Below are 24,229 nucleotides of genomic sequence, written 5' to 3'. Positions count from 1 at the left end.
TTACGGTACACCCAACCTCATTACTGGTACATTTGACAGAAATAATTTACAACAATCTGATTCCAACTACAGACATGGTAAAATCAAGCGCATTTGTGGTCTGCTGAAAATTGCCGGTGCGAGCGCTTAAGTTAACCCCCTAAAATGGTAGTTTTTACCGCACAATTTTTTTGCGTGTAGAGAACTACCGGTCTTATGAGCGTTTTGTACATCGTGCATTTGGTGCGGGGGTGAATCTTTCTTGACCGCAGTTTCTTCTGGAGCCCATAGTAGGCACGACTTCCGCTGATGATGCGCCTTCGTATTTCCCGACTAACATTGTTGTCAGCCGTCAACAAGGATCCGAGGTAGACGAACTCGTCCACCACCTCGAACGTATCCCCGTCTATCGTAAAACTGCTTCCTAGGCGGGCCCTGTCGCGCTCAGTTCCGCCAACCAGCATGTACTTTGTTTTCGACGCATTCACCATCAGCCCGACTCTTGTTGCTTCGCGTTTCAGGCGGGTGAACAAATCTGCCACCGTTTCAAATTTTCTCCCAATAATATCCATGTCGTCCGCGAAGTAAACAAATTGTCCGGATCTCGTGAAAATCGTGCCTCGACTGTTAAGTCCGGCTCTCCGCATGACACCTTCAATATTGAACAACAGGCACGAAAGTCCGTCGCCCTGTCGTAGTCCCCGCCGAGACTCGAACGAACTGGAGTGTTCGCCCGAGATCTTCACGCAGTTTTGCACACCGTCCATCGTTGCTCTGATCAATCTTGTGAGCTTCCCGGGAAAGCTGTTCTCGTCCATGATTTTCCATAGCTCTATGCGGTCGATACTATCGTATGCCGCCTTGAAATCGATGAACAAATGGTGCGTAGGGACCTGGTACTCACGGCATTTCTGGAGGATTTGCCGCACGGAAAAGATCTGGTCCGTTGTCGAGCGGCCGTCGATGAAACCTGCTTGATAACTTCCCACGAACTCGTTTGCTATGGGTGATAGACGACGGAAGAGAATCTGGGATAGCACTTTATAGGCGGCGTTTAGGATGGTGATTGCACGATAATTTTCACACTCCAGTTTGTCGCCCTTTTTTGTAGATAGGGCATATAACGCCTTGCTTCCACTCCTCCGGTAGCTGTTCCGTTTCCCAGATTCTGACTATCAGCCGATGCAGACAAGCGGCCAACCTGTCCAGGCCCATCTTGATGAGTTCGGCTCCGATACCATCCTTGCCAGCGGCTTTGTTGTTCTTGAGCTGTTGAATGGCATCCTTAACTTCCCCCATCGTGGGAGCTGGTTGATTTCCGCTGTCCGCTGTACTGACGTAGCCATCGCCTTCGCTGTCCTGACCTTCTGTGCCTGTGTTCTCTGCGCCATTCAGGCGTTCATCGTAGTGCTGCTTCCACCTTTCGATCACCTCGCGTCCGTCCGTCAAGATGCTCCCATCCTTATCCCGGCACATCTCAGCTCGCGGCACGAAGCCTTTGTTGAGCTTCTGATAGAACTTCCGCGTTTCTTGAGAACGGTACAGCAACTCCATCTCTTGGCATTCCACCTCTTCCAGGCGGCGCTTTTTGTCCCGGAATAGGTGGGTTTGCTATTTCCGCTTCAGTCTGTATCGTTCCACGTTTTGCCGCGTACCATGCTGCAGCATTGCAGCCCGCGCTGCATTCTTCTCCTCTAAAACCTCCTGGCACTCCTCGTCGAACCAATCGTTTCTTGAGCTCCGTTCCACATATCCGACAACGCTTTCGGCAGCGTCGTTAATGGCTGCTTTGACTGTCCTCCAGCAGTCCTCAAGAGGGGCCCTATCGAGCTCGCCCTCATCCGGCAACGCTGCCTCAAGATGCTGCGCGTACGCATTGGCGACATCCGGTTGTTTCAGCCGCTCGAGATTGTACCGGGGCGGGCGTCGGTACCGTACATTGTTGATGACGGATAGTTTTGGGCGCAGTTTCACCATCACCAGGTAGTGGTCGGAGTCAATGTTGGCACCACGATAGGTTCTGACGTCGGTTATGTCGGAGAAGTGCCGTCCATCGATCAAAACGTGGTCGATTTGCGATTCTGTCTGCTGAGGTGATCTCCAGGTGTACTGATACGGTAGGCTGTGCTGGAAATAGGTGCTACGAATGGCCATGTTCTTGGAGGCGGCAAAATCTATCAGTCGTAGGCCGTTCTCGTTCGTCAGCCGGTGGGCGCTGAACTTTCCAATCGTTGGTCTGAACTCCTCCTCCTGGCCAACCTGAGCGTTCAAATCTCCTATGACGATCTTGACGTCGTGGCTTGGGCAGCGGTCGTACTCGCGTTCGAGCTGCGCGTAAAATGCGTCCTTGTCATCATCAGTGCTTCCGGAGTGTGGGCTATGCACGTTGATTATGCTGAAGTTAAAGAATCGGCCTTTGATTCTTAACTTGCACATTCGTTCATTGATCGGCCACCACCCGATCACGCGCCTTTGCATATCATCCATCACTATGAAAGCTGTTCCCAGCTCGCGTGTGTTGCCGCAGCTCTGGTAGATGGTATGATTACCTCTAAACGTTCGCACCAATGCTCCTGTCCAGCACACCTCTTGCAGCGCTACGATGTCGAAACCGCGGGTCTTCAGTACATCGGAGAGTATGCGAGTACTTCCAATGAAGTTGAGAGATTTGCAGTTCCACGTACCAAGTTTCCAATCGCTAGTCCATTTTCGTCGCTATGGTTTTTGCCGATTGTTCCGGTCCATATTCTCTCGTTGACGTTCCTGTGCTGATGTGTTTTTACGGTTGGCTTGCAGGGCCTGACACCAACCCCCTAGATTTCCGGAGGACCATGTTAAAACACCTAATGAAGGCTCAAGTGACATGTGCCAAACGGAGCCACGTGTGAGGAGATGAAGAAATACGATTTTTTAAAATTAATTAATTCATTACGCGTGGTAAAGATGCTAGACGAGCATACAAGAGTCCTGGGTTCAAATCCCAGCTGAGCACGTGGATTTGTTTTCATAATTTCGCCCATAATTTGTCCATCTTTACCACGCGTAATGAGTTTATTAACTTAATAACCATGTGGATTGGATAACCGAACAGCTTTATATTGAGCGTCAATTTACGATTTTATAGTTTGGAATAGAAAGCAAAGTTTTCTGTATGTGTGATAATGAGAAAATGTATGAGTTAGTAAAAGAAAGAGTAGATGAGTAAGTTAGATAGTTTATAAGATGTAATAAATTCTATATCGACACTTCCAGCTGCAGACTTGACAGAAACTCATCTGAGAATTCAAGGTTATTCTACGGAGTAAAAATTTAACTCAAAATTTACTACACAAATCTTCACACGATTTGACATTTGACATTTCTTTGGACATGGTTTGCAACATCATGATATTTGATACATTGCAAATGCAATGCAAAAAGTTTTAGAACCGTCAACATATTTGCCACTTGCACCGAAGAACCAGTTATCGGGAATAGCCCAGTATGTGGTCAGGTCATCCAAACCCTCTTGAACTATTCTTTTTTTTACTTGATTTGCAAATTCATGAAGTTTGATATGTCGCAAGATAGGTCTCAGATCCGTCATTATAATGGCCATTTCCATGGGCCATTTTTTATGGGATCAGGGTATCCAAAACAACCTGGAATGATATCAAACCATCCAAATACGTTTGAATTTTCTTTAGCCTTAATTTGGGAATTTATGAAGTTTGATGTTGCCAGCTAGGTTTCAGAGCCGAGAATTTAGAGGCCATTTCCCCCAGGGACCGGGAATTTGGAACAATCCGACATGTCAAGTCATTCAAATACATATGAACCACATATAGACTTGATTTGCAAATTCATGAAAATTAATACCGTAAAATGGGGTGTTAAGCGTGTTAAGGGATGAGAAAAAAATTCGACTCGAATTTCAAGCAACTTCTAGTATGTTAATAATTGAACAAAGGACAGCCCTACCATTCTCTCGTCGTGTATATCAAAAGCCAAATACAATTATGAAGATCTTATGACAGGTTTCTGAGATAATGATGAATATGTATGATTTTTGACAGAAATGCAAAATGGGGTGTTCAGGAATTTGAGATTCGTAAATAAAACCATAATTTCCCAACAACATAGCATAATCTTTTTGATCAATAACTTAAATGCTTCCATTTAATTTTATAAGTTATCTTCAACCTCAATCAGATAATACATCAATATTTTTGAACTTGGAACTCCTGCAAACCCAAACCGTTTTATTTTAACTGCTAAATCTTACATAGTTATTAATCTTATTTGGGAACTGTTAATACATCGTAAAATTGTCTTAAAATTATTTTTATACTTATAAGCAACAAGATCGTAACCTATATATTTGCAGTTTATGAATCCTATAAGCTATGCAGAGCAACTTCTTAAATAATCTATAATATAAGGAGAATTTCAACAAGCTTTTATTTTTATAAGGTGAAATGTCCAATTTCCCTTGTAAATTAAAACACTACACTAAACAATGTATATGCATGCAACACCCAGTGGCATGGTCGAAAAAATACTGAAGAAAAGTGTATGAAGCGGAAATCTAACGCTCACTCTATAACACTATGCATGCAGTGCCCGACGAGGCCGCGAAGTTTCTCAAAAACAGCTCAGAAATGAGAGAAACTTTATACAGAGAGTTGCACGAAAAGGCTTCTTTGAATGATTGTTCTCCTTTGTCTTCGAAAATAGCTCCTATTTGTTTTGCTGGTCTGCTCGATAGGTAGACGGTTTGAACGTTCGATAGATTTGGTTTCACTCTTCGCGTAACTCTTTATTTATAGACTCTGAGAAGTGACAAAATATTATTATTGTTTATCACTAAAGGAATCAATGGCTTCCAAACCATTTCGCATTTCCAAATAAAAGAATCATTCAAACTTTCCAAACATTTTACCAGTGTGTTCGAGCAAATCATGGAAATAATATCAAGAAAAATCCCATATTTACTTCAAAAAGTTGTTAACAAGATTTTCCTACCAAACCGATTTTCGAGATTAGACATTTTTGGTGATATTCAGTGACAAACAAAATAGGCCCCTTAACTTTTACAATACAGTTTTACTTCACGGAGCAAGCCATAAGTATATTGAAATATATTACGGCTTAAATCATATGAGTTTAGTAACTCGGAAAAAATAGAAAAGATAATCCCTTAACACCCCATGTATTTTCAAAAAGAGACTTTTCCCATAAAAAAATTAAAAATCGAAATCTAGATAAATTTTTCAAATGTTTTGGCCTGCGTTGTGATCTCAATTAAATATACTTATCTTCTAAGTTACTCACATATTTTTCTTAATATTAGTTCATAGTTTTGTAGTTAGATGTATTTAGCCTATAAAATTCGAACAAAAATGTTTTGAATCGTTTTCAATATGTTGACTCCACAATACTTTATTTTAATAGACATTCCCTATCACATAATGCAGTTCACAATCCTCCGAACAAATCAAGCATTGCAGATGACTGATACATCGACTTTCGACGTTTTTGTGATTTGTCAAACATGATCGAGAAGTTCAATCCCTTAAAACCCCACGAGTCCTTTGTTGGCAGAGCCAAACCAGCAGCAGGAAGTGAGAAACCAAGGGGGTCCCACCACTTTCCTACTGTTACTTACCAATACCTTTTCCGTGTCCTCTAGGACCTTCCGGGTGACTCTGCTCGGACTTCACGGTTCGGACGTTGCTACAGAAAATAAGCCAAAAAGTAAACTTCGAATAAATGGCCTTCCGCCTTTTTATTCAAGTTCACTAGCCGGGTTGCCGACCGAAACACTGTGCAAAATTTAATCCAAATCGAAGATGGTCGAGCTCTGTGACTGACCGATTTGCCGATTTGACATGGAATCCGTCTTATGCCTATATGGGCAGAAAACTCAAAATGCACAAAAGGTAACATGGGACAATTATGCGTATAACGGCAGTACGGTCCATACAAAAATTTAAAATTTTCCATACAAAAGCTGTTACGTGGGGGAGTGAGGGGGTATAAAACTGGCAAATTTTACAATACGTAATATTTGAATGAACTCTAATGTCCTCTGAGGGTAAACATAATTAAATCTGACTAGTTTTCTTTTCTAGTGTAAAGATCATTTTGACAGCTCTTTGCTTGTTGATTTTTGTTTGTTTGTTTGTTTAGTTTCTTTTGGAATCATTCTGCAAATGGTGTGCGGCTCTCCGAACTAGATTGTTCATTGAATTTTGCTACTTTATTTAACAAATCTTTGAGTAACGTATTATACTCATTGGAAGAAAAGATACAGTAATTATATAAAAGCCGAAATGTCCGGTCGAAAGTGTAATAATTGCGGGAGTGCTGAAATCGAAGTCGATAATGCCCGTGGCGATGCAGTGTGTACAAATTGCGGTTCGGTTTTGGAAGATAACATTATCGTTTCGGAAGTGCAATTCGAAGAAAATGCTCACGGAGCGTCCAGTGCGGTTGGACAGTTTGTGGCTTCCGACTCGAAGGGTGGCGCTACGGCGTACGGAAAGTTCCATGTTGGCACCGGGACAGAATCGCGCGAGGTAACGCTTCGTAAGGCCCGGCAAGGAATTACGCACTTGTGCCATCAGCTGCATTTGAACAACCATTGCATCGAGACGGCTTGTAACTTCTTTAAAATGGCCCTGATCCGACATTTGACCAGAGGAAGGCGAAATACCCACATCTATGCCGCTTGCGTCTACATTACCTGCCGTACGGAAGGAACATCTCGTAAGGCAGATCACGATTTGTATTGTTTGAATGTTTTGTATTAATCATGTTTATAATTTCAGACCTTCTGATCGACATCAGTGATGTACTTCAAATTTGTTGCTACGAACTTGGTCGTACATACCTTAAACTATCGCAAGCTCTCTGCATTAACATTCCATCTATTGGTAAGTAGAACCGTTTTCAATTTTTTCGCTATTTTTTTAGAGTAAAAACAGGTAAAAACTATTACAGTCGCCTCTCCACATCTCGATATCGAAGGGACCATCGAGGTAAGGAGAGATCGAGACAAAGAACATTAATTTAATGAACACTAGATTGAAAATCACTCCGTAGTTTTTCTTTTGTAAATTTTTGTCAGCAACAATTTTGTAAAAAAATGGCTTGTTTATACTTTCAAGCTTGAGTGGAAATGGTTGAAACGATGAGTGAAGAAAAATTGAAAAACTCAAAATTGTAGATCACTGCCAAAATTTCATGCCGATTGCTCATATGGAAACAAAGCTACAGCATGCCAAAGTTGAGCATTTTGTATGGAAATCGGGTTTCACTACTATTATTCTGAACACAACTGTACATATTTATTACATTTGGCTTGAATGCCCTCAAAGTGATTTTTGAAAGTTAAATTCTTATCCATAGGAGAAGGTATCGATCGTGATTGTTTTATACATATTATTTTTGTTGGCTATATTATTTATAATATTTGTATTATTTTTGTTGGCTATATCGGTCATGCGACTCAAAGGAAAAGGGAGTCTATAGAAGATTCAAATGATAGCAACAAATAGGTGGATAGGCGTCGCAAGGGAGCTACTAGATTGGTGAAAATTGAGCAAGCCATTTTAGAGTCAGTAAGCATCGAAGCGTCCTGTATTTTACCTAGCTTCTCTACTGGAAAAGGGTTGGCTCCAGTACTCATCAAATAAAATTCTGCCGTTGGAATTACTTTGAGAATTATTCCATGACCCATGTTTGGCATTAAAGTCACCGATGACAAAAAAATTTGACTTATTGCGAGTCAATTTTCGCAAGTCAGTTTGGAGCAAATTAACTTGCTGTCCAGAGCATTGAAAAGGCAAATAGGCAGCTATGAAAGTATATTTACCAGACTGTGTTTCTACAGAAACATCTAAAGTTTCAAAAACTTTAGTTTCAAATGACGAAAACAGTTGATGTTTTATACGCCTATGAATGATGATTGCAACTCCCCCACATGCCCCATCAAGACAATCATTACGATAAACAAAAAAGTTAGGATCTTTTTTTAGTTTGGATCAAGATTTTAAATATGTTTCAGTAATAACTGCTATATGCACGTTATAAGCTGTAAGAAAATTAAACAGCTCGTCCTCTTTACCATTCAATGAACGAGCATTCCAATTTAAAATATTTAAATTATTATTTGGATCCATTAGAAAAACGTAATCCAATAACAATTTGATTAGTAAATTTTACACGTACTTTGACTGCTTCAGTCATAGTGGTGGCTTTGAACATTGCATCAACCATTAAATTCAATTGTTCAGTTAGAAAATTAAAATCAAAGGCAGACATATCACTTGAAGTGGATTTGATGATTTCTGGTTAGAATTTTCGGTAGACGAAGAGGCGGAGTAGATGTTACCTGTGGCGGCAGGGTTTTTTCCATTTGATTTGAAACAAGTACCTAGAATGGGTACTCATAGTACGAGGAGAGGAGTTCAAATTACCTGCTACGATATCGGCAAAGGATTTGCCGTGGGTAGATACATTCGAAATTAACCCCTCTCCGGCAGCTTCATTTTTTACCGCAAAATTAAAATTCAAATCGTTATAACTTTTTTGTTTTTCAATATTTTTGCACCATTTTTTCACAAGTTCTCAAAAAACTCTTCGCAGCAGTCGAAAGCAGTCACCCTGCTAAGTAATTAGTTAAAAAGAGAATCGATGAAGAGAAATCGATCATTGCAGTTACGCCCTTTTGATACTGAACGCGAGATATGTACTTTAGCATATGTGGCTTTGATTCGTCCTTATCTTAAACTTATTTGCGAAAGATTGGGAATTGAAATTATTTCAATAGTTTACACAAAAGAGGCATATTGTCGAATAATATAATCCTGCTAGCTTTCAAAACAAACCGCTGTCGAAGTGAATCTAAAGTGCCAAGAATAGAAACCGCACTTTTTGCATAATTGAAGAGGTTGGGAGCAAAATGGTGTAAGTGACAAAAATCAAGTTTTAGAATATCGACTTTTAAGTTTTTTCGGCAATTTTTCAATCTTCTACGCTGCCTTTCTACCCATATTTGTACCACTGTCCATATGGTTCACATAAAACATGGGACAAGTTGGCGTAGAACAACAGTACGAATTATATTATTTTTCCTATTGAACGGAAAATTCACCTCAGATTACCGTTGGAAAGCTTGAAAACAGTAGTTTTTTTAGTACCGTAATCCGGGGTAACATTGATCAGCGGGGCAACATTGATCGCAATGACCCTCCTCGTAAAAAGTTCAATTCAATATTTATCGACGAAATATTTTCAATGCATGGATGGTGATTCCCTACCTTCTATTCATGAGCTAATGTACATTTGGGTTTTTGCAAAAATTGAGATGTGTTTATGCGAAAAAATTTCAACTTTTGGAAACAATGATTTTCATGATAATGGACGACACGCTCAAAGAATCATGTGTTACATGAATTCTGAAAACGATATGAGCAGAAGAAATGCAGTTATTACTAAAAATGACATCGCTGAAAACGATTCCGTTGTCAAAACTTTTACATATATTTATTTATTTATTTATTTATTTATTTATAATCACCGTCTTCGAATTAAAATCGTACAGACTGAACCACTTAGCACTAATTTACGCATACTTAACATCCTAACAATTCTACTTATTCGAGTTTTAAACACATTTTTGCACATATCGAAGTCAAATTGATCGGAAACAACATTGAAGGAACGAAGACAAGAGTCGAACGGATTATTGAAACCATAATTAATGCGATGGTAAGGAATCGCAATCATGGGAGTGTTTCGCAGTCGTCGAGAAGGGATTTGCAGAGATATTTGCTCGTGAAGCGCAGGACAGTCTATAGCACCGTTAAGAATGTCAAATACAAATAGACGTTGCATTTTTACACGCCTGACAGTCAGCGGTTCTAAACTTATCAGTTGGCAGCGATCCGGATACGGAGGAAGATTGTCCGGATCATTCCAAGGAAGGGAGCGAAGTACGAAACGAACAAACTTCTTTTGAACGCGTTCAATGGAGAGTATCGGTGCAACATAATACGGTGACCAGACAGGGGCCGCGTATTCAAGAATGCTCCGCACTAAACTGCAGTAGAGTGTTTTCAAAGCATAGATATCAGTGAATTCTGAAGCGTGGCGCCGGATTAGTCCCAGGACTGAAAAAGCTTTAGCAGTCGTGATTCCAACGTGTTCATGAAATTGTAACTTAGCGTCGATGGTAACTCCCAGGTCGCAGATCGAAGCTACACGTTCTAGATGTGCAAATTCCATGTGGTACTGGTGGGTAACGGGGTTGTTGGAGCGAGTGAAAGTTATAACTTTGCATTTATCATTATTGACACGCATACCGTTGTCGCTGCACCAGATCAGCAAAGTGTTGATGTCCTCTTGCAGCGCAAAACAGTTAAGTGATGAACGTATGATACGGTAGAATTTGAGATCGTCGGCGAACGAGAGTTTGAAAGATGAAAGGCACAAACACAAGTCGTTCACAAAGATATTGAATAACAGTGGACCCAATACGCTACCCTGGGGCACTCCAGACGTTACGTTGATTTGACGGGACCTTGATGAGTTGACCACTACTTGCGCAGTACGAGCGGATAGGTACGAACAAATCCACTCCGTGAGCCAATCCGGGTAGCCAATTCGCTTGTCGATGATTAAAATATGCGGAACCGTATCGAACGCTTTTGCGAAGTCAACATACACTGCGTCAACTTGATTTCCCGACTCTATCTCCCGTGACAGCGAGGTAACGTAGCACATCAGGTTTGTTGTTGTTGAGCGATGTCTCATGAATCCGTGTTGATACTCGGATATTATCGGTGCAGCTACGGTGTAGAGGGCATTCTGCATCAGTTTTTCGAAAATTTTGCTCAAGCAACACAATATTGAAATACCACGGTAGTTTCTGACTCGGTTGATGTTCCCTGACTTGTGGATTGGAACGATGAAAGCTGTCTTCCACACGGAAGGAAATGTTCTTTCGCTCAGAGATCGATTAAATAAAAGCGTGACAGGAGTGACAAGTTCTGCAGCACATTTTCTCAGGAGCAGTGGTGGAATGCCGTCCGTCCCGGGTCCTTTCTTACAGTCCAGAGTGTAAATGACATTCAGCACCTCATCGGCGGTGAACTGCATGATGGGGAAGTTAATGTTGTGCGAAGGAACATGCACAAAGCAGTCCTGACGGGGTACAGGAGACGATTTACTGAACACGCTTTCGAAAAATTCAGCAAAGAGATTAACGGCTTCTTCGTTAGAACTGGCAAGAGTTTCGTCATAGCTTACATTGCAAGGGATGCGGGTGGATGACTTCAGTTTCTTTACAAAGCCCCAGAAGCGCGTTGGATCTTGCTTGACGCTGGCCTGCACTCCGGATATGTAGTCGTCGTAGGTAGTCTGCAAAACAGACTTGTATGTTGCCTCGGCTTCACGTAGGGCGATTTTGTCGCCTTCAGACTTCGAGAGGAAGAAGTGTTGTCGTGCTTTCCTCAGTAAATTACGGAGACGACGCAGCTAGGAAGTCCACCACGGTTTGCTGGAAGGTGAGTTAATCGTACGTCGTTTGCGCGGGACCAAAGCGTCACAAATTTCGAGAAGCTTGTTGTAAAACGCTGCAGACAATTCGTCGACCGTACCGGTTTGCTCGAGAATACTCCAGTCAACATTTCCTAAAACTATAGCCAGCTGATCGAAATCACACACGTTGAAGTCATACTCCACTCTGTCAGCATCGTCATCGAGTGTGGCTGGAATACTAACACTCACGTCGAGAAGTAAAATGAATGGCGCATGGTGGTTGTCAATGGGTAATAGTGGGGCGGGAGGTTGAACTAGATCCAGTAGCTCTGGCAGACTTACGAAAACAAGATCAAGGAGTCGATTGTTGATGTTCTCGAAATTGTTCACTTGTCGCAGGCCTGTAGCGAAAAGGGTTTCGATGAGAGATTTCTCTTGTTCCGATGAAGCATTCGAGGGAATGTAGCCGTTCAGCTCGTCGTCCATCTGCCATCGCAAATTTGGGAGGTTGAAGTCCCCCACGGAGAGAACAATATCATCTACTGAAACACTGTTTACGAGGCTCTGTACTGCATTTGCGTGGGCAGAATATCGGTCGGCGGACGAGTTAGGAGGAATATAGATAGTAATAATGTAGAGTGAGCGATTGTCCAACTTCATCCGAACCGCAACCTGCTCTAATTGATCGCAATCCGACAGTGGGAACATTTCACAACGAAGATGATGCTTAACGGCAATCAGCACGCCACCACCACGTGCATGCTGACTGTTTACTCTACTGCGGTCGCAACGGAAGAACGTGTAGTCGGGAGAAATTTCTGTACTATCTATGTCATCACGGAGCCAGGTTTCAGTGAAAACAAGCACGTCATAATCACAACTAGACAGTATCAAACGGAGTCGAGAAATCTTGGTGCGCATACCTCGTACGTTTTGGTAGTATACTGCTATGCTGGATCTCGGTGAAATGTCGCTCGATGGTGGTGTGCTTGGAGCGTGACGATCAATGCGTTGAGCTTGGCTGCTGGAATCAGTAGAAATTACTGGGAGGTAGTTGTTCTCGATGCTAGAATACTTGCCTGCGAGGACGGGTTGGGAGACCCCCTCTTCGATTTCGTACGCAGGACCGGGATGACTGTAGGACGCTGGCAGGAGTGGCTCGACTGCGACGAAGGAATTGGGGTCTCCCATAAGGCTTGCAGGCATGCATCCCGGGGACGACGATGGAAGCGTTGATTGAGATGAAAGTTGGGCTAATGATGGTTGGCTTGATGTCAGAGATCTGATGCTGTCGATTGTTGAGGTTACGATACACTTTGATGAGTTACTGCCATAACCAATGTGAGGTAGACTGCCAAAGGTGGTGCGAATTACTGACGGAGAAGTGTTTTTAACGTGATTGTACTTGCCTGCGAGAACGGGTTGGAAGACTCCCTCTCCACATTCGTACGCAGGACCGGGATGGCTACTGGACGCTGGCAGGAGTGGCTCGACTGCGACGAAGGGATTGGGAGCTTCCATGAGGCTTGCAAGCGCGCATCCCGGGGATTGAAGTTGTGCTGAAGAAAATTTGCCATCATTGAAACGTTGCAACCTTTCGAAGAAGTTCTGAGTTCGTTCGTTGATGAAGAAATATTTCGCCAATTCGAGGAAAATTCGATCCATTCAGAAGACGGATTGGAGGCAGTGTGCGTAGGGCTGTCAAAAGTGGTGCAAATTACTGGACGAGAAGCGTTTTTAGGATGGGAGTACTTGCCTGCTGGAGCGAGTTGGGAGACCTCTTCTCCACACTCATACGCAGGGCCGGGATGACTGCTGGACGCTGGCAGGAGTGGCTCGACTGCGACGAGGGGATTGAGGGCTCCCATAAGGCTTGCAGGCGTGCATCCCGGAGCTGAAGATAACGAGTGTTGACTTGATGAATCTAGCTCAGATCCATTACGGGGGTGGCAGGGGATGAAGCAGCTTGAGGAGTTAACAGTGAAGGCGTTGTCGTCAGCGGGAACCGAAATTTTGGGGCTTTTTAAGCATAATTCACAAAGTACTAAAAAGAAAGCAAATATTCCTTAGGAAATTGCCTACCTTTAGGCGTATTCCACAATTCAAGGTGTTTTTATTTTTTAAATAACTCGAAAAGTAAATGACTTGTAAGAGTTTGGCCTCCATATTCGGCTTCAGGGACCATGATTTTAGTAAGTAATGATATTTTCAACATTACCGAACGTTGTTTTGCATGGGTGATCAATGTTACCCCATATCAGCTTAATAAAAAAATCACATAAAACATTTTTTTAAACATGGTTTAAACTTTTAGAAAACAAAATACAGTATATAGACACGAGCATTGAGTGCCAGTACTTGTTTTAAAAATATAAAACTTGCTACATATAGAATTTTAAATTGAATTTTTAAGAAATATCCAAAAAAATGATCAATGTTACCCCGGATTACGGTACATTCAACTAAAACATCGACCAAAATGTCACTCCTTTGTTTTTGGACCACTCCATTAAAAACCGGGAAAATTGCCCCTACACATCGAATCATTCGTTCCAGCATAAGATGGTAGCGTTTCACCACATGGTGCAGACTCTACCCCTCAGCGAAGACGAGAAAATTAAGGAACTGGAATACATTTTCGAGACGGCAAAGACAACTGATACAAGTAAAGGACGATAAAAGCCATCACCGACAAAAGGAAGACAGTACATTCGGAGTTCTTTGACGACACTCACCCACGCGTATCACCGAACCCATGAAGCGAGTCACATCACCAATCAGCTCCGCCCAAAGCTAAGAAATTTTCCAGCAGAGACAACCAACTCAAGGCTTTGTTAGGCTCTACCAAAAATTTGTTGAACACACTGAACAAGGCTGGCGTTTACAAAATCAACTGTCCTCACTGCAGCTAGGTGGTCATATAAGCGATCTCTCGATGTTAGATTCAAGGAACACTTAGCGGACATAAGAAAAGCTTAGAAGACGATAGACAACATGTCTTTACAGAAGGTCATACAATTATCAATACGGCGGATATCAAAATTTTGTGAAATATTTAGTCACCTTGGAAATTGGATGTGGCTGAAATTCTGGAAATTTGCTAACATGTACCTACGACACTACTCAACCATGAGGCCAAGACAATGGCAATATATGGGTTTTCAACTTGATGCCTACAATGAGTGAAGAACTAGCCGGACGAGTTAAAATTCACACAAATAAAGTCAAAAAAAAAAAAAAATTGATGCCTACAAATCGTTCCCGTGACGTTCCTTACAGCTCTTAAGTTTCTTCAAAAGAGAGAACGGAATTATGACTACACCTAGTTTGAATATATAAGGGCTCATGCACAAATTACGTCACGCTCCAAGGGGAGGAGGTGGTCGAGCCAAGCGTGACAAGCCTTACAACGTTTTCGGAGGACTCATACAAAAAGTGTGACAAGAACGAAAAGGAGTAGGCGTTGCCCGCGAACGGTCGTGTTTTGTTTTGCTCCACGCATTTTTTTCGTGCTCTCGTTTTTTCCGCGATGTTGTCGGTGAATTGGCTGGAGCTACGCCATCCAGATTTCAATTCGGAAGTGAAATTTGGAAAAAAGCCGATATTAAACAGTGAATAAACTTTCAGTAGTGTTTAGTGTGATATTCTTTGGCTGGTTCTAATTGGTTTTATTGAGATTTGTGCGCCCACGTGATTTTTTTTTGAGGCTACGCTTGTTTTCCGGCCGACACTATTACGACACCCGGACGAATGGTTCCGAGAAAATAAAAAAGTGGTTACGTTATACAAAAGATTTTAAAGTAAGAATGAGAAATGATAGTGATAAAACATGCACGCAATGTGGTCTAGCAATGACAAATGGCATGCGTCACATGGAGAAGCAATTGGATGCCACTCAGATGAGAAAAATAAGAAGAAGGAAATCGATTGCTGATTGGATTGGATAACGCCGCCTTAGATGGATTTTGGTGAGATTGTTCTGATTACCTATTTATTTGTACCTAAACATTAGATACGCGCCAGTTTCAAAGTAAACATCTTTGAAACAGGAAGTGTGTATGTATTATCATTATCCATTTGATAACGGTAATGCATACATGCGGGGCTTGTTGTTAGTGAAAGTGACTTCTGAATGGACGTGTCTCTCCAGCCATTCTGAAATGGGTCACCGGATCTGCAATAGAGCTATCACCTTCTACACACTTAGATTAATCTGCCGAGACTCGGCTTTTTGAAACCGAGATCCGCACAGCCGAGCGCTCGGCAGTGATCTCGGTTTAATCGTTTTAACTGATTTACTCGGTTTGTATAAGAGCGTTCAGCTACTGTGTTAAACTGAGAATCTCGGCATTACAAAAACTGAAATCTCAGCAAAAATGAAAAACAATCATTATTGAGGCACTTTTAGGCGCAGTTGGTATTTTTCATTACTAGCAACAATGCAGTTGTCCATAAGTCACGCGATCTCATCTATTAATATCTAGAATCCCCCTCTCCATTGTAGGCTGGTACATAAATTATGCAACGCTAAATTTCAACTTTTGTGTGAGGCTTGTCACGCTTGGAAAGACCCTTAGAACATGACAAAATTAGTGTATGACCCCTTTTGTCTATTCTCAAATTTGTAGATTGTGGTCTCCGCCCAAAGGTGACCCCACCTCTACCCTCTAGAACTGGTTTTTGGACGATCCCTATTAACGCAATTCTTTAGTATAATAATAAATACACGTTTCAGATTCAATTTTGCTCTTAGTCTCATTTATTTGATCAAACTTGTCTTGGCATCGAATTCATTCAAACCAACTGGTTCAAAAACTTATTTCCAGTTGTGCTTAGGGCTTCGATTTTGAAGCAGGATGCATAGAAAAACGAATAAAACAGCTTGTCAGAAGGGCAACATTTCACATCAAAAACAACAAATGCTTGGCAGAGCAGGATAAAAGCGCCGAGCAAATCCTTTCCAACGGGAATCGATACGTCTTTCCATACAACGTAGCAGTCACCAACCTCAAACAGTTTTTCGGCAATAATGATAAGTGGGACATCAGGCGCTGGAAGCTCCACCTCAAGCTGTAAAGTAAAAGCGAAAAATGCAATTTATAATATATAGATTTGATTGAAAGCAGTAATCAATAGCGTTTGTTTAAAAAAATTTCTTCCAAATTGTACTCAAACAGTTTAAAGACAACTTACATCGATCCATTCGATTACACCTTGCAACGGGTTGAGCTTTCGAGCTTCTTCGTCTTTCGGTCCTTTTTCACGTGGTCGTTTTGCACCTCTGGTCGGATTCTTATCGCGAACGACAGACAAAGCTTTGATAATATCGTTCTTGATGTATCGGTGCACATCACGGTACATGCCCAGTATTTTAGGTTGAAGATTATTCCACGTGTATTCGAAGGGAGCAGCAGCTGGTTTCATCAATTCGAAATCCAGAGAAATCTAATATTTAAAAAATACTGATTACGACTTGAAAAAAAATCCATGAAATTATGTACTCACCAATTCGCCACCAAACGCTGACGCTACAGGGAAGTCCATCATAAATTGCAAAAAAGTTTCCTCAGACCGCCTTTCGTTACGATATTTCAAAGTTTGTTTCCACAGATCCTTAATTCTTGGTTTAGTTTGTTCTGAAGGCACAGCAAACTGCAGTTCGTGAACCTGTGAATATAGAATGAGTTTTACTTTTCAATCATAACAAATATGCTATAAACATAAAAATATATTACCAAATCGTCAATATTCATTCCGCCCTGATCAATTTCTGACACATTAGAAGTTGATGTAGATGGATTGTCGGCGTGTTGTCTATGAATAACACGGCTCTCAGATTTCTTAGCAAGCAATTCCATCCGGTAGTGAATTTTGCCTGCATGTCGTCCTTCGCCACGACCATTTTTGTGGAACCACAAGGCCTATGAAATGAACCATGAAACTTAATATATGAGCAGAATAAAATAAGCTAATGTAAAGCATGCAAATATAGTAAACTCAAAAATTTATGTTTTTATTTATCCGTGCATCCCGTTACCCTCGTGTATTGGTTGCAAAGTACTTGAATACACAGGTACTGGATTCCCAAAAATCCACGTTAGTAATAAAGTATTTTTATTTCCATTCTGTCCTATATTTCAGCTAAATTTGCTCAGTTCAACATTAACAATAATTAAATTTGCATATGCAACTGGTTTGAAGCAAAAAACAGCTCACTTTAAATTTATTTCGTAATTATTCTTATCAAGTTTTATGGTTGACGTCGAAGAAAATAATGTAATCATACTATAACTATGTTAAACTACATGTTTAAAGTCCAAATTCATTGAAAATTAATTTAAAAAATGTTACTCCCATGAAATTTAAAGCAAACTTCATTACTGTTTTCCATTTGTGAGCATCCGGTGTTACCTGCGTATTAAGGTACTTTGCATTAGTGCGTACTGCAGAAGATCTGTCATAATAAATTAGCATTGTAGTGAAAGCAGAGAAATAAAATCTCGCAGTTACTCAAATAAATGGATAAATTGTTGTGAAATTGTGAATAATTGAACAACATCTTAAAAAAAATACAGTTGTGATTCTGTGAAAAATGTAGTGCAGTTATCTTACTTTAAGTGCTGTTATCTTGCAGTTATTTGGACCACTCGATGATTATCTACAGCGCTCAGGTATACACTACCGGTCAAAAGTATGAAATCGCTTCAACGAGCATTGCGAAACCCATGTTCGATATTGCAACACCCCAAAATGTTAAGGAACACCGGAGCTTGTAAGTTAGTTACAGTTACAGTTCTCATTTAATAAACAAAACTTTAAGGGGGAGTTGCAATATTTAAAGCTAGTGTTGCAATACTCGGTCAAGCGATTCCATACTATTGGCGGGTAGTGTGTGAAGGCTAAGGAAAAAAAAAACTTACGTGAGGAATATCAGTCACCGTTGATCCTAGGATAGGGTAAGTATTCACCAAAGAACAAGCGAGCATTTCTTTGTAGAATGTAGATGCACGTCTGGAACGAAACATTATGAATAACAAGATTCATTTGATTTTTTTAAAAGGTACTTACACGCCGTAATTTGATGCCAGGAAATCACATAGAATGCAATTGATAGTCTTGATAATTTTCTCAGTAGGCTTGATCCCCTCAGCCAAATACTCCTGAATTTTTCGTCCATCTTCAGTTTGTGAAAAAAGTAGAGCAACGTTTATTTCCTAAAAAAAAAGATAAATGTTAGTAATAGTGCCTACTATACGCTTCAAATTACAATGCAATACCTTCTCGAGTTTGATTGGTTCGGATGAACGGTTCGAGCACGTTGAAACGTTATGTTCTTCGGCATCCTTCGCGTCATCAATCGGTTCGACTTCCAGATCATTCGTCAGTAGTTTTTGGTATTTCTGAATGGTTTTCACCATTTTGGTAGTAAGTTGAAGCCTTTTGAAATCGTCATTATCGAGCAACAAAAATGTTTCTTCGTCCGTTATTTCTTCTTTGACTGAAATTGTAATAAGTTATTAGAAAGTATATGACTAAAAGTTAATGTATGCTATTGTTACTTCAAATCAATAATCCTGGCAATAATTTCTTCTGGACACATACTTTATGTTGCTACCATAGGGTGACCAGAAGGAGAAGGTGGTGTGTAAATGAATGTGATTTATTGACAATAGCTGGTGGTTTCCTCCTACGGAGACTTCATATGCTTCCAAATATGTATCATAGGCAACAGTATCGCATAACTTCATTGAAAAATGCACATGGCTTTCAATCACAATAATCTCGTCAATGATGCCATATGAAGGATAATATTCATTATTGCTGTTTTTTATGCAAACCAGTAAATTCGAACGAAATTCGATTCCGTTGATGGTAACCTTCCTAGGCACAAACACATGTGCAACAGCCTCATCTAGCATCGATGCACTGCGACAATTCACTCGTTGAACAATTTTACCGCCATTAAAGGTAATTTTATCTGAGAATGGGTTATCGAGAAGATCCACCACCATTTTAAAACATTGACGTTTGGCAAGGCTCTTGCAAATATTTTTGAAGTTCCTGCATGTTGCCGACTGGTTCTTATTAGGTTTGTTCTTCTGCTCAAACACCAAACAGTTGTACTGTTTCATATTACCACTTTTCTTGATGCATTCCACATAATGGTCGAGGTGATGGTTTTTGTTGATCCGTCGTTTGAATTTATCGTAAAAAAGTTCTTCATACAGCCTTATGTGTTCTTCTAGTGAGGCCAGCATGTGGTCTGATACAACAGTTGACATTAATATTCGGGTAATATTGATCAAATGACCAATCATACGCATATATTCACAATCAGACGGAACTTTGTGGCCAAACAAAAAAGGAAATGACCTAAGTAACAAAAGATTTTGTGATGCAGTTTGCTTCAGTCTGTGTGATGCGGGCTTAGATAGCATTTCATCTGTAAAGTTGGGTGAAGGTCTATTCTTTTTGTCATTATATCCAAACGTAAATGAATGAATGCGTTGATTTATAAAGTTTGCGTTCATGCCTAGGCCTTTGTTTTTATAATAATGATTCAGCACCAATTGTATTGTGGTAGGAACCAATCCTTCAGCAATGTCGTGCATAGTATCGAGCGCAAAATTTTGAGTAATATGAAAATTACTTAGTTCATTCAACACACAACCACCCTGCTTCAATCCACATTCCGATGGGGTTATTTCACCTGATTCAACTTTGCTCAAGTTGAGCTCATACCATTCCTTCGTTCGCAGGGGAAACCTTTTAAATGGGTCCTGATGAAAAGCAGGTCGGGGTATGGTACAAATCCGACAAAAGTAGTTGGCCATGGGTCCTAATAATCCAAAGACTTCATGCAATGCCAAAGTGTCACCGCAGAATATGGTGACTACAGCTCGAATTACAAACTTTTCTGTTCCATAGAAAACTGTTACTCCATCCTCCAGCATTTTCAGGTCCCGAATAAGAGGTTTCAGGATTTTATTATAGCCATGTTTCTTGGCATCTATTGAGGTACAATATATGAGCGGAAATATTGCTTTTGGGGAACTGTTCCATTTGCTTGGGAAATTTTCGATTTTGAAATCGAATACGGATACTTTATTTATTCCGGCTCTTGAACTAAGGGCATTTCCCAGTTCCACATCGTCTTGGTACAAATTCAGACGCACAACGTCGGGGTATCTTCTGAAATACTCACTATTTTTGTATGTTTCTCCGGACCGAAAGCTAGAGTATTCTTTAACTGTTGAGTTTTCCGGTAAGTCATCTTTCATGAGTTCTCTATTTTGAGGATTTCTGAAAATTAGTTTCAACGTTTCTATGATCGGTATGTACATGAAGGTTTCATTGACTTTCACCTTCCTAGGGATACCGTCAACGTGTCTAATATCATCACGCGTTTGAAGCATTTTTTCTGCCGGGGCTGGGATACTGGTTGCTAATTTACTCAAAAATTTAGTCTGTTTCGAGAGTGTCGAAACTTCTGAAAACAAATCCGGTAAGTGAAACTGATTTAGGAAAGAAATTGTGTCAGCGGCATAAAAATCAGTACCATGATTTTTCAAAAATTGTTTTGTATTTTCTTCAAAATACTCTCCGATCATTTGAACCAAAGTTTCGCACATTCTTATCATGTCCGTTATTTTTGACTGCGGCAGGGAAACATCCGCTGTCAACCTACAAATCCCAAGAGCAATACATCTCTTAATTTGATCCAAGGAAACAGTCTCTTCAGAATAATCTGGTGTTTGTACTTCATATTCCGGAGCAGAGTTATCTCTAACAAATTGTTGTTTCTGTTGAGCTGGTTCTTCAATCTCCCCAAGTAAATTACTCGCCTCCGGTACTTCAGGAGATGGCGGACAAGGATGCATTTGGATTATATGACGTTTTAAGGACTTGAAATGATTATACCTCGCCCGACATTTTGATATGGTGCAATCGTAGAATACAGCATCCGGGTCAAAGTGCCTGTTCCGGATGTGGTTATTTACGTGCCTTTGAAATTCTGTCAAGTACCCCACAATCACTTCGTGACAGAAAAAGCACGTAATGCCCGACATTAAACACTAAAAAACAACAATAAAAATTACATTGGCGTACTTACTAAAGATCTCGTACAATCTTACGTCCTCCCGCTTTACGGTTTCCAGGATTTGGTCCATTTTTTCTCACTTTTTCACTACAGGTTTTCAATTTCTGCTCACGTAAACACGACCGACTTTTCCTTACGTAAACACGACCGGAATCAAGATGGCGAATGGTCAAACAAAATGCTGAGAATCTCGGCAAATGGGTGGGAAACCGATATGTCAGCATTCATGACAACTGACGTCGGTGAAAACATTTTTAACGTTGGTGCTCGGCACACAGTGTTGCCGAGATACGGGTTGAAATTAGATTTAACCGAAATTTCAGTTTCAGGTGTTGCTGAAACTCGGTTATAATTATTTTTCAGCTGAGTTTTCAGCAAAATGTGTAGAAGCCGAGTAAGTTCAGCATTTTCAAATGCCGAGCTCGCGAATAATTTTTAAGTGTGTAGCTCCCGGACTGAAGCTTTTTGCAAAAATGTATTACATTTTTGCTGAAAACTTTTTTCCATAATACCACTGCCGGACAGTGGGGGTTAGATGGATCACACACACACACACACACTCCATTAAAAACCGGGAAAATTTTGAAAATTAAAACGGGAAAACCGGGAAAAAAGCGGGAATTTCAAAATGGATTTTTAGTGGTCACTCTGATTGTTCGATACTCTACCAGGCAAATTCCGGAAACGACCGTTATCGTAACGGATATTATCTTCCATCTGCCTGGCACGAGCCTCGACGACTCTCCTTCGGGAAGGGCAAGCCCAAAAATTGGACTTATGATTGCCCCCGCAATTCGAGCATATAAACTTGGTGGTATCTTCCTTCCTCCCCTTGGTTATGCGACTTGCCGCGATGGGAGGGCATAATCCATTAGCCCATATGATGGAAACCCAAGGCGTAACCTGTAGTGGTGGTATCACATTTTGGCATTTTTTGCTTGAAGCCGCGTCATAATTCATATGGCATAGACGCAATAATATCTCGGATGTGATCCAACGGATATCCTGCGTCGTTGATAGAATTGATGCCCATTTCAAATAATTAATCTAATAGTTTGCCTTTTGCTAACCAGATTGATCCGTAGCCACTCTTACAATTAGTTAGCTAGACACATTTTTATCATATACGACGTAGGGAATATTACTCTGAGGAAAATGACTGGGAGATTCACTGAGTAGAAATAAGTGGCGACAATCTTATTTTAATATGATTTTCACATTGCCGTAACAAGGAATACCTCTTTTGTTGCAATGGTATAAACAATCTAATTCCAGCTTCATTTTCGCATTTATAAGTAGAAAGTAGTCGTTGTGAAGCATTGCATTTGCCACCGAAAAGTGAATCTTGTAGGAGACTGTAATAGAAGCCTAAGGTAACATGCTAGTTTTGAGAAATTGAATAGACAAGGAAAGTGATTTTTTTCTTTAAGGATATATGAACGTAATGACCAATAAATACTTTAAACAACAAACATGAAATGAACTAGAACTACTACTAAACAGCCTAATTTTGTTAAGACTTGACGAATTGACATTTAAGACTCTAATCTTATGTAAAGACCGAGTAATCAGAATAGCACATAAATGACAAATTATTCAAAACCATTTCGACTAGACAGTTTTAGTAATGACACTACTACACTACTATGTCAAACGAATTCTGATGGAGCTGCTGATTTAAACAATGCTTCGTTTTCTCAGAAGCAAGGGAATATGGGTATTTTTCAAAAACTACCACGTCAGAATACTAATAAAAAAACAGTGTTCATGTGGGCACCATAGCCTAGTCCGTCTGAGTATTGGTCCTGGTAGAGGGGAAACTTGGCAAAAGCCAGACCTAGGGTTCAGCCTTGACAAGTTAAGCTGTCAGGCAGCTCCAACTGAATACCATACAAAAAAAAAACTTTGTGGTATCTTCCTTTACCGGACAGACGTCCTTAGCGAGAGAAGAACCTCCGCAAATCATGCATTTAGCATCCATGCGGAAATTTTTTGTACCATGACCCCACTTTTGGCACCGACGGCACTGAGTGGGGTTATGGTAATTTCCTCCAGGTTTCTGGAAATGTTCCCATGTCACACGGACATCGAACATAAGTCTAGCTTTTTCTTAATCTTCAATATTATTTAGATCTTTTTTTTTTGTTAAAATGATCTAAATAATATTCTTGAGAAAGCCCTTTCCGAACAATGCCAGATTGGGTTCTCTTTTTCATAATGATTACTTGGACTGGGGAAAATCCAAGTAAATCATTTATTCCATTTTTGATCTCTTCGGGTGACATATAGTCAAGTTGAGAGACCTTTCAAGACGACTTTGAACAAACGTTAAGTTTTGTCGTCAAAAGTAAGAAAATTGTGCTTCTTCTCTTCAAGATGTCTGAAAAGAAGTTCGCAATCTTTAAGAGTTTCTGGCAAAACGCGACAGTCTCCTTTCTTTGCGATTCGGAAGGAAACCTTGATTCCCCTAATGGAGTTCAAGATCTCCTGCCTAAATCCCCCAAATGCGGAACAACTGACCACGATAGGCGGCACTCTTTGCTTCCATACTTGAAATAAAGAGCCTGGGCAAGAGACTGCTTCGATTTGGTGTTCGGAAAATTAGTCTAGAGCAGTGATTCC

At 40.6% G+C, this 24,229-nt stretch overlaps 1 protein-coding gene across 1 annotated transcript in view; it reads left to right on the top strand.

The window, feature by feature from the left end:
* The first annotated feature begins 6,150 nt into the window (after nucleotides 1-6,150).
* LOC5574582 (transcription factor IIIB 90 kDa subunit) overlaps nucleotides 6,151-24,229 on the top strand; it is a 96,914-nt gene continuing 78,835 nt past the window's right edge. Inside the window, exons 1-2 of the mRNA XM_001655156.2 lie at nucleotides 6,151-6,729; nucleotides 6,792-6,896. Of these exons, the coding sequence (XP_001655206.2) occupies nucleotides 6,294-6,729; nucleotides 6,792-6,896 (541 nt within the window). The 5' untranslated portion in view covers nucleotides 6,151-6,293. The remainder of the gene's footprint in view (nucleotides 6,730-6,791; nucleotides 6,897-24,229) is intronic.

This window comes from Aedes aegypti, chromosome 1, assembly GCF_002204515.2.
Source record: "Aedes aegypti strain LVP_AGWG chromosome 1, AaegL5.0 Primary Assembly, whole genome shotgun sequence".
In the NCBI taxonomy this organism is placed as follows: Eukaryota; Metazoa; Arthropoda; class Insecta; order Diptera; family Culicidae; genus Aedes; species Aedes aegypti.
The sequence above is the reverse complement of the archived record's forward strand: the minus strand, read 5'-3'. Positions and strand labels throughout refer to the sequence as shown.